This window comes from Hydractinia symbiolongicarpus, chromosome 15 (genome assembly GCF_029227915.1).
Source record: "Hydractinia symbiolongicarpus strain clone_291-10 chromosome 15, HSymV2.1, whole genome shotgun sequence".
Taxonomy (NCBI): Eukaryota; Metazoa; Cnidaria; class Hydrozoa; order Anthoathecata; family Hydractiniidae; genus Hydractinia; species Hydractinia symbiolongicarpus.
The window spans coordinates 2,928,239-2,944,531 of NC_079889.1; the positions used below are offsets into that span (position 1 = coordinate 2,928,239).

The following is a 16,293-nucleotide window of genomic DNA, read 5'->3' on the forward strand; positions in this document are numbered from 1 at the left end:
AAAAATTGTTGGAATTAGCGAAATGTTCAAAATATCGGAGTTCGAATTAAGCAGCTCAAAATATAAGACTTTATTAAACCAAACTCAAGGGACTTGACAATTTGTTCGAAATAACGGAAAGTTCGAATTAAGCGGCATTCGAATTAACAGACGTCAACTGTATTTTAGTTACGTGTAATCTAGCCTTTACACGGATTGAAAACAATAAAAGCGGGTTTAACTTAATCGACTTAATCGATCGATTTTCAAAGTAGGATTGTGTCTTACTTTTCTTCAATAGACATCCATCGATTTAATTGATTTAAATATTTTTGGAAGTTCGCCTTAATGTTTAGACACGAAAATCAAGCAAAGTATGAAAACATTGACTATATAATATTTCTGTAGAAGACGTAATTCTGCTATTATGTTACAATTTCCTTGTAGAAATAAAATGAAATACAGTCACGCTTTAACGCGTGTGAATACATTACTAATTAAAGATATCATCGTCTCAAAATGTCGTAGACTCACCCTTTCTGTTGCCTAGCGTCGATAGGTTAATTGATATGACCTACTGAAAATCTAAACAGATTGAGAATCTGATAAAACAAAGGCTGACTATTACAAAAATGCAAATTACTGATTGGTCAGAAAGGTTGTATGAAATCTGTAGTTAAAAAACATGAAGCAAAAACTTAATGAAGCGAAAAGTTTATATAAAAATATTTTAAATAATAACAACAAATATATATACATATTAATTTCAAGTAATTTATACATTTCATAAATGTTTAAATGTTTCTCTTCCTTCGCTTCGTCTCGCAAAGCGTTTCTGTACGGTCTACTTTAAGATACATGTCAAGAACGACACGTTTTATTTACATGCTTTCGAATGCCTAACAGGATTTTCCTAAAAACGTACATCGATTGGTCAGTTTAGCAACATTTGAGCACTCCTTCGTAGCGCTCGTTATTTAAAGAAACTTTCAGAGTCAGTCTGTTATTAGTGATTTCCATAAAACTCACTGACATTTGTTGAAGATCTATGGCGGTAACGCTAGGGCGTCGACTGACTTTTCGTGGGTGGAACTCGTGATCGTTTGGCTCTTCGTAATACTCTTCCGTTGAGTACTTTCTTTTGTACGAGTTTGGTCGTGCCTGTGTGTAGTAGGGATATCGAGAAGCGTGTCTTGATGATTCAGTTAATGCGCACATGGTGTCAGGACTTCGCGATGGCAGACTTTTAGGAGAATGATCATAATGACGATACTGTAATCAGAAAAAGAAATATTGATGTATCAAGTGACATCTTGTTTATTGGCACTTAATTAATTGATTGACACTCAATTAATTGGCACTTATAAGAATTAGAGATAAATAGTCGTTTACCCGTGGAAAAATCCACGGGTTCGCCTTTCTTTTTTATACTGCATTGCGTGGGTCTCGCTACTTGCGCAGATAAGCTACCATTTTGCGTGACATACAGACGGACAGACGTATACGGGTATTATAATATGGATAGTACAGTAAATAGAACTACCAATAAGCTAAATATTATATAACTATTACATTATTTTAGGACATCTGAATAGCCATCGTGTTTCTGATCAGCCATCGCATTTTATTTTCATGCCACTTAAGGAGTGCCACAGGAGGAATTTTAGTGCAAATGATCTAGATATACACTGTTCTTAGCACTTTATGCTAAACATGCCATTAAATAGACATAATTTAGCCAATAAAATTAAGTTCTCCGATGTCGCTTGTAGTGCTTTTTACACAATGATTATTATTCTCTACTAACCTTGCCCCTTTGTACGGGGTAAGAAGCATATTCATATTCATCACTTGAACTTCTTAAACGTGTTATCAATGCGTCCCTATATTCCTTCTCTTTATTTTCCACATAATCTGTTTTTACATAACTTTCAACAGGGATTGGATGTGAACGCATTGCCGGTGGTCTTCTATCATCTGATTGACTGTCGTAGCGTTCCTTCGGATCAATGAGTGCTGATTCGTTGTATAAAATTGCGTGGTTAACGGCCTTGTTGCATTTATAACACTCGAATTGATATAACAGACGAATGTACCTGTAAACATAGTAAAAATTTATAAAACCATGTCATTTAAATTATTACATTATGACTTGAAAACAAAGGGTTTAAGGCAATTGTTAGAAAAATATTTATCCCCTTATTCTTCATCGACAATGTATTCCTTTACTAGTAATAATATTTTAGGTTCTTTAATTAAAAGAGTTGATTTGTAAGTTTCGTGGCTTACTTCAATTTCAGTGTAAATGCTCCACTTGTCATCGTTCTTGGTAAATCCAATTCTCGAGCGATTTGACTCCACATGCGATTTTTCATCGTCTAGAAACATAGGACAATATATAGCTACAGAAATAAAGCAAATCGACTGGTTGCTACAGGACGCTAGATAAAGTAGAAACTAGGTATGCATTTTTGAATAACTCCAATTGTGCACATTTTGAACCATAGACTTACAAGAAAAAATACTGATTTACAACATAGCACCAACCTGTTCAAATCCTCCATATTTTTGCACAATGTAATAAAGCACAAAAACGTCTAATGGTTTTCTTGCAATCACTGGAATCTTGCAGTATAAACCTAAAAAATGGTATGCAAAATACATTCGATTAAGTTAATATACTCTATTGCCATGTGAAGGGTCAAAACAAACAGCGGTTAAAATCAAAAACTAAAAATCAAAAACTAGAGAAATAATTTTTCATTCCATTGATTGCTGTGCAAATGTTAATTGATTTGATCCTTGCTCTTATATCTCCACTAACAATTTAAATTTGGACTCACCATTTTTTCTTCTGTAACTGAAGAAATCATCCAAAAAAGCTTTGCGCTCCGGATTGTCGTCTAGACTGTAGAGCTAAAAGTAAAATGAGATAACGATAAATAAATGTGATGAAAGATTAATCAGGCAAATAGAAGTTGACCTAACAGTGTGGAGATAGTGAAATGGTAGCGCATTCGCCTTGTAATCATATGGTTTCAGGTTCGAGTCTTCACACCGGCGCACTTTTAATAGTATTGTTAGCCCATTTTGTGCCATCTACTAACCGCTATCCGGCTTGTGTGGCAGGCAAGCAAGTTAGACCAATGCTATACTTACCTTTTGCGGTAATGTAACATAGTTACAGTCGAGGGGAGGAAGAGCCAGCCATTAGGATAGAATCCCCAAGGCCTTTGAACAAAATTCGCTTAAGTTACTTGTCATTCGTATATGTGGGATAGATTGGTACTAACAGATTAGTTTAACATTAAAATGTATTTCACGCTAAAATCTAGTTAATTAAGCACCTTAAGTTATGAAAAAGGCGCATTTTTATGCAAAAATATTTTTACGTCACCACATGCATGAAAACTAAGGCAGCAAGTTTAGTTAAGGTGAGAAAAAATATTATCAGTTTCGTAATCAAAAATCAGACAAGAGTTATTGGAACGGGAAAATGATTTTTATGATCATGTCCTTAAATGCAAGAATGACACAAAAAGATTTATTTTCTTGACCCTTCCACTATCTAATTATTATTCCTCACTTAATCTTTCATTATCCCCCACTTAATCTTACTTAAGGACAGTGCTCTTCGTTACTCACCACTGCATGTTTTTATGTGTGAAAGCCGACAGACAAAATAGTTTAGAAAAGATTAGAACCGCAGATGTTTTCCACATGATCACAATAATTGGTGTCAAACAACTTATCTCTCATCAATACTTCGATAAGCGTTTTATATCATAAGAGAAAATATCAACGTTGCCTAGGAGATAGAATAAACATTTGGCATTTTCATTTTAACTAAGACTGCAAAAAAGAGGATTATCTGAAGATAAATATTACTTTAATACTATATATTTTAACATCTTATTAAAATGATTACCTATCGTAATCCAATAAAGGCTAGTCAAGAAAATATTTTAATGAAACGAGGATTTTTCTATTTTATTAACATGCAGCATTTAAACGGTATAAAACTAATCATAATGACCAATTCCTGGAAACTTCCTATAATGCTGCCATTAAAATAATATCCACTCACTTGCTTTTTCAATCTGCGTCATTATTTTTATATGAATTTATTTACAGTGTATGGGTCTGTTAAAAGGTTACTTTTTGCATATTCTCTTTAGTTGAATTGTTTAATTCAAGCAGCAGTACAACATTGATTTCTGTAAACTGAGCATTTGTCCGATGACACTGTAGTTAACTGAGTAATTGTCCAATCACACTGCAGGTTTAACTGAAAATTGTCCAATCGCACCGCAGTTAACTAAATAATTACCCAACCGCATTGTAGTCAACAGTAGATTTGCTTCTAAACCCCTAGAAGCTTTGCTATACAGACAAGATATATTAAATATTACAAGAGTATCACAAAAAGTTTTAATTCGAAAAACCTTACACAATATGCAGCAGGGGGGGGGGGGGGGGGAAAGTAAAACAAGTTTTCTCACTATCTAATATTCATCTCCCTTACCCCTTACCCCTTCATCCTAATACTTAATAGTTGCCTTTTGCTGCAGTTTGCCTTCCTTTAACAGCAAATTGTCGGCGAGCAATGAATAATCAAATAAACGGTATAGTTTTCCCCCCAATCACTTAGAATGACATCAACTGTCATATAAATGATATCAAAATTAATTAGGCAATTTAGCAGGCCATTCCATGTCGTGGATGCAGCTGATTGATTAATTTTATGAGCGGCATCTGTGATAAATGGTGCCTAATAGTCTGCTTGCAGTCACATTATCAATGCCATTAAAATTATGTTGTACTCAAGCGTCAATATAATTGTCGTTTGGTAATTTCTTCTAAGCAACATCAACTCATATAAGAATGCCTATTCTACATAAGCGTTTTTAATCTTAATATATGAGATACTAATTACTAAAAATTATTAAGAATTATTAAAAATTAGAGTAATTATAAATGTGTGGAAATTGCCAACAGGGAATACGAATCTGTGACCTTTTTAAATAATTTAGGCATGTGTAGCACGTTCATTACATGTAACACGTTCTTTTATTAGCTTAAGAATTTTAATAACGAATCTATCCTTAATAAAATTCAGCGATATCTGTGTATGTTTATTGTATCAGGTTGGATTAGTTAATTTTCATGCCTTGGATTTTAAAAGTTTTATTTGTTACAATGACTTTTGATGTTATTGTTTTTATCTTTTTCGGCGTTATTAAAAAAGATTCTCTTATGTAAGGGATGGTTTTAGTTAGTCGTTGATGCTTTAAAAAATACAACGGTTATTCTAAAATTATATAATTTACGTGATATATTTTCAACTTTTCGATATCTAGATCACATGGGATTGCCTGTATTCCGTTTCAACCAATCAAAATGTTAAATTATTCCAATATTCTAAACTCGAGTACGTCTAGCAGATATCCGTTTTTAGGAAATGAAAATGTAGGTCCATAGGTTGTAAAGCCACCATTTCCTTGAACGATAATGAATGACGTATATCTATATCGAAATACATTTATCATGCAGATCATGTCCGTAGGTGCTTTCCTAGGATTATATCATAATACAAGATAAAGAATTAAGGATTAATCTGTATAGAAATGAGTAAGTTTGATGTTGATATACGCATTAGATTTGACCGCAAATTAGACTAGCGCATGAGTCACGAGACAAATTTTTTTCTACGAAACAAACGTCTGGGTACTTTCTAAAGCAAAACTTGTCACATTTCGAAAAAAATAAATTTTCAGGTGATTGAATCCAATATAATAAGCAAATGAAAAGTTGCTGATACAACCATGCTAATTTTAGAGGAACATATACTTATCTTTTAATGTGACCAACAAGTAAAGTTTCAGCTGAAATGTTGCAAAGAGCTAAATCCTAATCGCGTGCCACCTCTATGAACACTTTATGTCTGCATTAATTGGGGGCAATTTTCCCGTTGTTACATACGATTAAGTACCGGACGTGGATTTATATGGAGTTTGCATTTCAGACAAAAGTAATTAAATATCAGAGATAGCGATACAACAGCGACATAAATAACTCGTATTTTTTTCTTTGTTTAAAACAACATGAAGTCAAGTGATATCCAACCGATTTTCGTGTAACGGTAAAAACAGTGAATAAATTTTTTTAGGGTGCGGTTTATGTCTACTTGATATTTCAAACAACAAACAAATCAAAACATGTTTTAAATCGTTTTAAGTGTTGTTTTTTTTTAAAGGCCTGACGTTTTAAGTGTCAGACACCGCAAATAGAAGCCCGCAAAACCATTCCACCCCCTAGCAATTAGTTTTTCAGTGTGTTCAATCAGTGTGTTTAATAATTAACACAGCTCTACTTAAAAACGAATCTTTCTAAAGTTACATAACTTTTTCAGTGCAAATTATACGCACCTAATAAAACACATATCTATCTATGCCCTACGTCGAAACTCTTATAAATACAAACGCTGTACATGTTCGATCATGCTGAAGGTGAAAGTGCATGAAGAAAATAGGCTCTATGTCTAGACAGAGACAGAATGCATAAGAATATTGCCTTTCTTTCCCATTCCAAGCCTTTCGTCTTTGCACAAGTGTAAGAAGAATAAATCTAGCCACGATCCAATGGAGTATTAAGATTTATAAACACAGAAGAAGAAATGATTGGAGTAAAATAAAACGCAACGGTAATTCTTGCCATCTGATTAGTTGCTTCTCAAAGGGAAGTCGGACATTACAAATTGTTACTAAAATTGTACAAAAAATAAAAACACAACAAAACAAATTGCTTTGTTTTAATGTTAATATATTCTCTTGTTTTTGCCTAATATGGCAATTAAAACAGTTCCCATTCTGATTACAAAAAAAAAATTAAGTTATGAATCATTCATGCAACAACAACCAGGTATCGCATGCGCAATGAACACATTTTTAATTAGGGTTACACCCTCCTTGTGTATTTGGAGGTTAAAATAAGGATAGGAGAATGAGTTCATAATCTATGGTCCAAAATCACTGAAAATCGCTGCTGGAATAAGAACTTTAACATGCAATTATAGAACTTTTGGCGAGATTCTAATAAAACAAACATAACTGGTGAATGAACTGGCAAAAGAAGGGTAATAAGAGTCAGTGATGACTCATTCTCGAAGAAATATTGATTCTACAATATTTCTATTCATTAAAAGTAAATAGACTGTTTTACGGGGCATTGAACTAGTGTTATTATATTTGTTCTACCGCAATTCTTTCATCACTCCCTCCGAGTGCAGCTTTTGTCATATATTATATCAGGAAAAGTACCTGATAAAATCATGGCATCTTTAGTGTCTAAAATTTGTATGTTAACTTATTGTAGATCACATATTTGAGAAATTTAAATCTAAAGTATACGTTGTAACGACGCAGGAAGTTTCATTGATGCTTTTAAAATTTTTAGAATTATTAAAACATTGTTTATTAAGCATCTGACAAGTGATGTCTTCGTCAAGAGTTACAGCAAAAAGATTTTCTTTAAAAGTTTGAAGAAGAACCTGTAGCTGTTTTTTTGTTTGTTTATTTACCACAAAAAATAATAACATTTTTAAAACCAAATGCAAACTTTTACTTCCGCGCTTATGCTTATTCCTGGTTATTATTTTTTTCACATAATAAAGTTTAAAACGAGTAATCAAATTTAACCTTTAACCTTGCAACCCACTTTCTAATTGGTACAGAAGCAGATAGGAAGAAATTATTTATTTTTGCGTACGGGTGATTGTGTGACCTTAAGGAAAAATGCAACGATTAAAATACTGGAGATGTTCAGTGTGTTATATATGATGGTGCCAGTGAAGTCAAAAAATAAAAAAAAAATTAGACAAAAAATAGGCAAAATCTTTACCAGATTCGGCGCACAGTCAAGTTAACATAAAGGAATTTAAATTTGTGTTTCCTACTGTTTCAAACTAAGACACTAAGAGCAACGGACAATTTTGTGAATAAATATTATGGATTTTCCCCTTTCGATACGTTAGTTATCTGTTTTTTAATCACTGTTGGTGCATGCCACTGCTGAAAATAACTAAAACTTCCTTAAAATATTCTTCTCTTCTACATCTTTTGAATTATCCTCAAGATAAGCTGTCCTTAACGTTATGATGACGTCATAGTTTCGGACAGTATAAGGTACAACTGTGTATAACGAAAAGATAAAGAATATATATTGATGGAAAAAGTGTCCATCACCTTTTAATATAAAAATTATCTTATAAGTAAATTATTACAGAAGAATACAAATTTATATGTTCGCTTCACAACATCACAGGAGGTATACTACCGTAGACTTTCTGCCCAATATTATGAATTTGCTGGAAACAGGTATAAATGCATTATCAAAAATAATCACACATAGTAGGACCTTAAGGTTTGTTTCCTTTCTTTTACCTAAAGTTAGAACCCTCTTACAGGATACTTTTTAAAAGAGAAAAAGTTTCTGCAAATGGAAAGATGTAACGATTAAAAATAAGCTTACTCTCTTTATGTTTTCCTCGTACAACCATACTTTGTCATTTGGAGTATTCGGGTCACTGGATGTTTCTGCAGTTATTGGATTTATTCCTTTCACGTCAGCCATGTTTGAATGTTGTCTTTGATGCACTGATACTTTCTGGTAGATTGATTCAACGATATGTTGGCTTTTTAATGCTCTTATAAATTTTGTAATTATCTAAGGAAAGAAACAAAAAAAAAATTATAGCCTTTAGCAGTTTACAAAAAAATTCCATAGTAATTGCTTAATAATACGCATTATAATTGAATGACGTCAATGTCTCGTATTTTAAAATAATAAAGTCTGGAATTTATATATCCTGTGCGCATGCGCATATCTAATAAAGAAAATCCTAACATTCAAAAGTAAACCGTGTGCAGTACATTTTAGAATACTACAAGATTCTTTTTTACTTACTCGAGTTTTTAGTGTCCTACTAAACGGTTTTTTTTTCATCAATCCTTTTTATATATTTCCATGGTAACCTATAGCTGTTGAAAATATTTTCCTAATGTAAATTTGCTTGGTTAAACATTCTTAGTAATTTTCAAATTAATTGAGTATTATTAAAAAGTAATTGGCGAGATAAATGTTCAACCGACGCAGTTTCTGTTGATTTGTAATTTTCCTGTCCTCAGTGATGTTCATTGCAATTCTTTCTGATATCTTGTTTCCTCTTTGTAGGGTCTCGTCCACTCCCCTCACAACCAGGCCAGAGTCTGTTCTAATAAAGGGACGGTCCAACTTATTAATAAAAGGAGCAGATTTTTATCGTATTTCAAATTCGCACAAAAAGTGTTGTTAAGGTATCAATAAAATGATATACTCATCCAAATTTCCCCTTTGTAATTCATATATGATCTATTCAACACGCCCATAAAAAATATGGTGCGTTAATTAGGGAGTTAGCAGTGTAGATGAAGTATTTGCGTTCTCCACACAGAATTTATTAGAGGACGGTACGAAAAAGCAACATTGAGAAAATCTTTATAACAAGTTACGAAAATTCTTAAGAGCAAAGCTTCATTTCAAATTAGTATAGTTAATAATAATAGCATGGAAAAGGTTGAAATTAATAATAGAACAATAAAAAAAATATCCGCATAGTTTTGCATAATAATTGCATGACTCGACAAAAAAGCCATATCAGATTATTTACAGATTTCTTATAGATTTTTTTAGTAAAGCTACAACGTGTAAAGATTTTAGAATTTCTTTTGTTTCTTGTTCCGGGTAGACTGTAAACTGCCTGTCCTATTTTGCGATACAGGAAAAATAGTAGCATGCAATTAGAATATACAACGTTCTGCAACGCGAAATCCAATATGTATGTTTTCCATTGTTAGAAAATTTCGCGTTTTTCTCTTTCTATTTACTTAAGCAAATCGCGAAATTGGAAGTGAGAGTTTTTTGAGAGACACTTTTGCAAATTGTAATATAGTCATATAATATAACATACTATATATAGCATTGTTTTTGGGTTTGGGTTTGTTAAAGTTTTGTCTATTGAGTAAAACTTGTATACTATAGAAGCATACGACCTATTATACATCTACGATAATGCTTTACGTTTTATATATACTTCAAAGCTTTGCAACATATTAACCTGTAGATATAAAATACATATAAACAACTTGATACACAACCACAATAAACAACATTATACAACATGCTAATTAACAATGTGGATATATACAACTATACATCAACGACACTACATAGACCAATACTATATGTAAAAATATAGATACCAAACCTCACATACAACATGCAGATACAACATGCTGCACCTTATGTGTATATACAATAACGGTGTTAAGTTTATAATGCCACACAGATCATACAAATTGGTTAAGAAGACTATAATTAATTACTGTACTGCATTGTTTCAACTGACGTCATCAAGGACATGCATAATTAGGTAACAGTTTACCATCGTTTGTTTCTGCCCTTGTGATGGCACTTGCTTTGTTTTTTGAAGAATGCACCATTATACAAACAATTAGTTAAATTCTGGTTCAATTGATCAGCTATGAGTTGCGAATAGAAGTATAAGAATAAGGATTACCAATTTTTTTGACTGGCAATTAGTTGGTAGATAAATCGAATATTTGTAGCTATCACGCTGCTGGCTGCCTAGTTAATGCTGATGATGAAACCAGATTCTTCACATATATTTTCAGCTAGTCTATCATGACTTTTTTGTTGTCTTGTTCGTTTTAGTGTTTAAATATCTGTTTGTGGATTCAAATAATATCTGTTTTTTATCTATTAATTCGAACATAAACAGACTTGGATGAAGAAGGGAAAATGTTAAAAATATTTTTTTTGTAGTTCATTCCACCATATGAGAAAATCAGGATCAGTGTTGTGTAATTTTATTCCTCCCACTTAGCTGTCGACCCTGTCGGAGAATATCTTGAAAATTACAGACACTCTACTACTTTTTGAATAACTTTCCGCCTTTCTGTTCTTTGTGGCTTTTCCTAAAATTTTAAATGGCTTACCAGGGTGAAAATAAATGTTAAAAGAGCTTCATTGTCTTCAGGCGGTAGCTACTTCGTTAATTCGGATATTATCAGAAATTTACGCTGTAATAATCCTTATTTATTATTCGGACTTAATTAGAGCGCATTCTTGATAACTCTATTGTGCATACCTGATATAAATAATTTACAGAATTTGGATTATACAGATATTGATCGTTATTAAGTTCTCCTGACTTTTTTTACATCTTTACCAAAATGGTATAGTCATCTGCATTATAGCTAGTGGTATAACATTACCAATATATTTTGCTGAATATTTTTTAAGATTTTACTTAAGCAAATAATTCTTGCAAAAACAATACTCAATTGAACGCAGATAATAAAACCGCTAAATTTCAAAATATTGAAATAACGTCATAGATTAAAATACTACTACAGTCACGTGATTAAAATACTACTTTTTTCTGTTTAGAAATTTTATATGGGATTGACGTTTCATCATGTATGGAACAACTATACTTAAAGATCTTAAATCTTGAGATCCTTAAGAAAGGGTAAGACATTATGCCCCACCCAAATGGGGCAGCTACAGGGGAGAAAAAAATCCATAGCTAATAGACTAAAACTTAAGAGATTGCAGTATCACATGATTACTGCTCAGAAACCTTAAGAAGTGACTCATCAATTAATATCAAAGAGGAAAAAATAGTCACAAACAGTGTCTTTGACAAATGCTGATTAAGGTATTTATCAAGAATAATTATACCTTGTCAAAATGAAAACATACGTGACATTTTAGAGTCACGATTTTAGATGTGAAAATAACTTAAGTAAATTTTTAAATTAAAAAAAAATCAGTAATAATTACAGGCAATGTTATATTGGGAACAATGCAATATCAGTCTATGTATGAAAAAGAATTCAGTATCGATAGAGTTGATTCTTAATGTCCAGAGAAACAACAAAAGCAGCTAACTGAAAAGATAGCTTGTAACAAAAATACACGAGGCATAAGTACCTTCCATAAAAACCTTGCAGGGGTAAAAGTATCTAGAAGGTTAAACATCTAGTTTTTTCTGCATAGCGGCTGCATTCATAACTGAATAACCAACAATTATTTTTTTTGAGTGAAATTATAACTTTTTTAAAATACTTTAAACGCACAAGATTTTATTTCTTAAGTCACTTCCTATTTTTGCTTATTAATTTTTTGTTTACGCTAGAACTTATACTCCTACCCTCTAATATTCGCCACATATGAAGGCGAAACTATTTATTTGTCGCTGCCCACTGATAAACGCCACGCATTGAGGTCGAATTTTTAATTAACACCGCTTTCTAACTGACACCCCCTTCTAAAAAGTTTCAATTTAATGTCGGGAACAAGTAGTTTTAAATTTTATAGGGTCTAGTTTTAAACGGACTATTTAATTACACCCTTGAACCGTTATGCCACATTAAGTTTAATTACAGCAGCAATCGTCATATCGCGATAAAAACCTGATAATACAACTAATGTTAAATAAGTCTAACCATAGACCGTCTGATAACATCTCTGTTGTTCAAAACTCACAAAAACAAATGACATTTTAATACTTCCTTGATCAAACGCATGAAAAAAAACAACTCACATACTTGTGTGCAAAGAAATGCCTTACATTCTGAAATCCGAAAATGCAGTGTCTGAATATATTCTTAATCATTTTCAACTAACATCAATAGTATTTTTTAAAAAGGGGTAAAGATTTAAAACAAAGGGCTAATTCGGAGCAATTATTTTTTTTTACATTCGATGTTTATTATCCCTTTCCTTGGTTTTCCACAATGTCAAAACAAAAATCAAAGGTTTAATTGCATGAGATCGATAAACCTCCCTACTGTACATCTCTTATAAATTTAACCAGCGGAATTAAAAGTCAGACAAACAAACCACAACTAAGCCGCACACACACACAAGCACACAGACCCTCTCAACACTTACTGTATAGAGCATGCGTTTCTTACGTAATATCACATCAATATTTGTTAATTGTCTTCTACTGTGCAACATCAACTGTGCATCAATGATCTTTTATACCCTTCCGTTTGGCTACTAAGTTTAAGAAACAGTCATGAGTGAAACGTTCTTTATATAACTTCTTATATCACAAAGAAAACAAAAAAAACATAGATCAATTCATTTCAATGGGTAATTATTATAATTATCAATTATAATGTCTCGTTCCAGTTCTCTGATCAAATAATAATTATATAGTCATTAGCTTTTAATGACTTGTTGCTAAGCGAGATTTTTTATTTTAATTAACCACCTCTGCGAAAATAAGAGACAGGATAACGGAATCGCAATGAAAGTATATGTTAGCTGCATGGAATCCCAATAGAAAATAAACACTTAATTATTGTGTAGTAACTTTATTAATTTTCTCTTGATGGAAATTTATTTTATTGTTTGATCAATTAAAATAAAAGTTGAGGGTCGCTACTTTTCTTTCTCGTTCGTTTTTCTAATACTATCTTTATTTTTTTTTAAAGTCGTATGAAGCTGCAAGCATGGGAGCATAAGGGTGTGGCATGAGAAATTTACCACATTATAAAGTCATATAATCAAATGTACTTACCTATACAATTACTTCTTTTTTTCCTATTAATATATTTTTTGTATCCATAAAAATGATTTCCATAAATCTTTTAATTCAATTAATATCTATTGAAGTATTTGGATATAATAATAAAGGAACAGAAGACGTTTTGTAAAATATATACCTTTTTTCTATTTCTCCTTACCTTTTTTTATTAGATAGAAACGCGCAGCTGTTCCAAACAAATTAACACACGTATACATGTGTAGAATCATCTATTAAGTATTAATGATTCTAGTAATTTCATTTCAACTCCCTGAAAATCTAATTAGAAAGTTATTCCAGTCTGTAAAATTACCCTTCAAAATGCTGTTTTTATTATTATATTCGGTAATTTACACAAATTAGATTAGACGGAATATTATCTCGGCATTTAGTTTAAGATATTACAGAGTAGTTTATGAGTTATGTTATCATTTATCAAAGCTCCTCCCAATGTAAGAAAATAAGTTTATGGCCACACGTGGTTGGAATTGTTGTGATATCCTGAGATCTACACTAATTGGTGTCAGTACTAAAGAATAGTCACCTTTGATTCGTCCCTGTTTTAAAAATACCCTTCCGTTGAACCCACCTTTCTCGTTTCCTATTATTATTCTTTTTTTATTTTTCCTGTGTAGTAATTATACATGTCTCCTTGATAAATAGGTCTTAGTCCAAAAAAGTTCAGGGTATAATTTAATATTTACAGTAGGTTTTTCTCTGTATCGATTTTAAACTGTGTACTAGTTTTTCCCTGTTTCATCTATTTCTCCTAAGGGCAGAAAAGTTTCTGTTAGTTTTAGTCCTAATAAGGGTATTTTTATTTCAAAAATCATTCGTAACTTAGTTTTTAAATTACATTAAAAACCTCTAGAGTTATTAATATCACCAAGGCAAAATATAACCTAGGCGCTTTGTTTCAGAAACTGATACAGAGATTACGATCAGTGATTACAAAACAACGGTTTGGAATCGATTCAAACTTGCATTTCTTAAAGATTAAAAGGATTGCAATAAATATGAATCATCTACAAAGCATAACAATTTCATCAATTATGATTCGCAGATTCATGCTTAACAAGCCGAAAGAAAATTGCTTTGACAATGTTCATTATATTTATAAACATCCACTAACCACACCCCAAACCTCTCTTTGACACTACAACCTCACAGCTACCCTCCTAATAACAACTTTTCATATTTTGCTATGTTGAATTATTTTGTTATTAAAACAAAAACTCCTAACTTATCTTGCAAACGGATAGAGCAAAACTAACTCAAAACAGCGCATTCTTACTGTAATTAAGCGAATATAAAAGTTGCTGCAACTTAAACAATGAGAAGTTCGTTCAAAAGCACGTCCTCTCATGCTCAACGTCAATCAGTGCTATGTCCTTATTAATCTCAGACTCTCATTATTGTTTATACATAAAAATTTGCTTCTCCAGAAGTTGAGCAAATTTGTGATGGTGTAGATTCTTTCCTTAAGCGATATGTTGAGTAAAAAATTTACGAAACTTTACTGGAAAATTGAACTACAAATAAGGTGAGTAAAAAAATGTCTTTGTTTACAAAAAAATCGCTAAAGTAAAGACAGTGTATTCAATTACACAACAATTCCCCAATTTTTAACGTATTATAAGCCATCTTCAGAATAAAGAACAAAATAGCTTTTTACAAATATACAGTTTCTGAAGACTTTTATGACAAGCAAAACAAGTCAATATTATGCTGAAAATAAAGAAAAATTGTTTGTGCACCTTAAAAGTTCTTCACTTTTAAGGATCAACTAAAAACAAAATTGTAAAAAAAGGTTCACCAATAGGAAAACCATCTTACCTATATATCCACCTCTTTAATTGATCTAATAAGTTTTCATCAAATTTCAACTATATACCATATGCTGATAATTAGATATGTTACGTAAGATGAGGCACAATAGAATAAATCACACATTTACTGTAATGGTCCTATGCACTCTCCGCCACACATTACTCAACCACGTGCATATTCTAGGTGTTACCTAAGCAGCATAAATAAAATACCAATGATGTATTGATGAACAATTGTTGATGAATAATATTTTCTAAAGATACGTAGCCTATTGCATCACATTCTGGTAAGATCAAAGCAACCAAAATCTGTTTTTAAGCGATTATATTAGCTATGATATTCACCACAGACAAATTAAACTAACCATGAGTTTCGATTTATTAAAATGATTTTGGAAAAAAGAGTAGTGTCCTATTTCCACTATTTATCAATATCTGAGTAAGCTTTATAAATAATTTGTTGCGGTTCTGGCAAATTTGCATTCATTCCAATGAAACATTAATATTAACCCACCAAAATGACAAGCTCTAGAAATTGATTCCAATGAAAAAATAATATTAACCCTTCGAAATAATATGTCCTGGTCCCTCCTTCATACGCTTCTGCTCTCATAATTTGTACTTGTCTGACGTTGATTCATACCCGCATCATAATATGGTGGTAAAATGCCGCAGAATAAGAAACATTTTATACACTTAAACCGGTGCCTAATAACTACAGAAGTGAAAAATACTTATTGTTATTGTACTTAACATTCCATTTATATATTTTAGTCACCTTAAGGTCTTTATTCTTCCTTAGTTTATACTAGTAAAATCTGTTTC

The 16,293-nt window shown here is 31.8% G+C and overlaps 1 protein-coding gene across 1 annotated transcript; it reads right to left on the bottom strand.

Moving 5' to 3' along the window:
• Positions 1–354: 354 nt before the first annotated feature.
• Positions 355–13,415, bottom strand: LOC130628951 (uncharacterized). Its single transcript, XM_057442016.1, has 7 exons — positions 12,997–13,415; positions 8,509–8,703; positions 2,823–2,895; positions 2,527–2,618; positions 2,269–2,357; positions 1,787–2,075; positions 355–1,251 (listed from the first exon to the last, which is right to left on the bottom strand). Exons 1-7 carry the CDS (start codon positions 13,063–13,065, stop codon positions 919–921), a joined length of 1,140 nt encoding a protein of 379 aa, XP_057297999.1. The 5' UTR covers positions 13,066–13,415; the 3' UTR covers positions 355–918.
• Between the last annotated feature and the right edge of the window lie 2,878 nt (positions 13,416–16,293).

Bases quoted from the DNA above. Each gene is read 5' to 3' on its own strand.
- LOC130628951 (XM_057442016.1), bottom strand. From the start codon at position 13,065: ATGTTGCACAGTAGAAGACAATTAACAAATATTGATGTGATATTACGT. The intron at 2,358-2,526 runs GTTGGTGCTATG...CTATGTTTCTAG, and splicing joins AATATGGAGGATTTGAACAG to ACGATGAAAAATCGCATGTG. The intron at 1,252-1,786 runs GTTAGTAGAGAA...TTCTGATTACAG, and splicing joins ACCCCGTACAAAGGGGCAAG to TATCGTCATTATGATCATTC.